The sequence below is a fragment of the Herpailurus yagouaroundi genome, unplaced genomic scaffold (genome assembly GCF_014898765.1).
Source record: "Herpailurus yagouaroundi ecotype Mexico unplaced genomic scaffold, PumYag 254, whole genome shotgun sequence".
NCBI lineage: Eukaryota > Metazoa > Chordata > Mammalia > Carnivora > Felidae > Herpailurus > Herpailurus yagouaroundi.
In genome coordinates this window covers 781090-782540 of record NW_024412471.1, presented here as the reverse complement: position 1 = coordinate 782540, position 1451 = coordinate 781090, and the positions used below count along the sequence as shown (strand labels likewise).

The following is a 1451-nucleotide window of genomic DNA, read 5'->3' as shown; positions in this document are numbered from 1 at the left end:
CGGAACCTTCTGTCGCGCTCCTGGCGAAGCTGTTGCTCACGTTCCCGGCGGCGCTGCTGCTGTTCCTCCTCGCCGAACTTCCTGTCTCGCCTTTTGGCTTCCTTTTGCTCTTCTCGCTCCAGCAGTTCCTCAGCTGGGAATTGCATGTCGCGCTGCTGCCGGGTCCTCTCTTTCTCTCGCGCTCTCTCCTCATCCCGTTCATCCTGCAGGAGCCACCGATTCTGCGGGAATGGTCTATCTCGAACCTGGGAATCTTCGAATTGCCGGATCCTTTCTTCGTTCACTTTGCGTTTGGAGTAAACCCTGTGATTACGAACTTCATTTTCTTTTTCTGGTTGCCACTGCCATTTCAGATCGCGGCTCTGATCCTCATCCTGGAATTGCCTCTTTCTGTCCAGGCGCTGCAGCTCTTCCTCTTCCAGATACTGCCTGCCGCGCTGCTGGCGCCTCCGATCTCTTAGCAGCTGCTCTTCCTCCCTCAGCGGCTCTTCCTCCTGATATTGTCTCTCCAGCTCCTGGCGCCTCCTCGTCTTGAGTTCCTCTCGCTGCAGCTGCTCTTCCTCCCTCAGCGGCTCTCGTTGAGTTGGCTTGGCGTAGACTGTGTGGCGGCGTCTCTGGCTTTCCTCTTCTGGTTGCCACCTCCATTTTTGGTCACGGCGCTGCTCCTCCCGGCGTAGCTTCCTCTCCTGATCCTCTTGGAGGCTCTGCTCCAATCGGAGCTGCTTCTCCTCGAGGATCTGCTGCTCCCGCTCCCTCTCGAGTCGTTGGCGGCGCTGCTCTTCCTCCTCACGCAGCAGTTCCCCATCCTGCAGTTCCTCCGCCCTCAGCTGCCTCTCCTGCTGCTCCCGCAACTGGGGCCGGGCGGAGAACCTCTGGCGGCGCCTCTCGCTCTCTTCCTCCGCCTGCCACTGCCATTTGAAGTCTCGGCGCTGCTCTTCCTCCTCCTGCAGGCGTGCCTGCTCCTCTCGGAGCAGCCGCTGCTCGCGCTCCTCCCGGAGGGACCCGGACCGGCTTGGCCACTCGGCGTCCTCCTCCCGCAGTTGCCGCTCGAGCTCCAGGCGCTGCCTCTTCTCTTCGCGTTCCTGGCGTTGCCTCTGCTGCTCCTGCCTGCGGGGCCTGGAGTAGACCTTGCTCTGACGGGCGTCGGCCTCGCTTTCTAGCTGCCACTGCCACTTTGAGGTGCGGCTCTTGCCCCGCTCACGGGCCTCCACCTCCTCCTCAGCAGGCTGCTGCTCGTGCCTCAGCTCCTGCTGGAGCCTCTCCTCCTGCTCCCGCCTCAGCTCCTGCTCGCGTCTGTCCTGCTGCTCGCGCCTCAGCTCCTGCTCGCGCCTCAGCCCCTGCTCGCGCCTCTCCTCTTGCTCGCGCCTCAGCTCCTGCTCGCGCCTCTCCTCCTGCTCGCGCCTCAGCTCCTGCTCCAAGCGCGTCTCCTCTCGCCTCAGCCGCTGCTCGCG

General features: G+C 63.2%; 1 protein-coding gene across 1 annotated transcript in view; it reads right to left on the bottom strand.

Annotated features, from left to right (window-relative positions):
• The window catches only part of TCHH (trichohyalin), a 7130-nt gene that overhangs the window by 1838 nt on the left and 3841 nt on the right, over positions 1 to 1451 (bottom strand). The window contains 3 exon segments of the mRNA XM_040461086.1: positions 1 to 3; positions 6 to 1319; positions 1410 to 1434. The exon segment at positions 1 to 3 is cut by the window's left edge and continues 1838 nt beyond it. Coding sequence (XP_040317020.1) covers positions 1 to 3; positions 6 to 1319; positions 1410 to 1434 — 1342 coding nt within the window.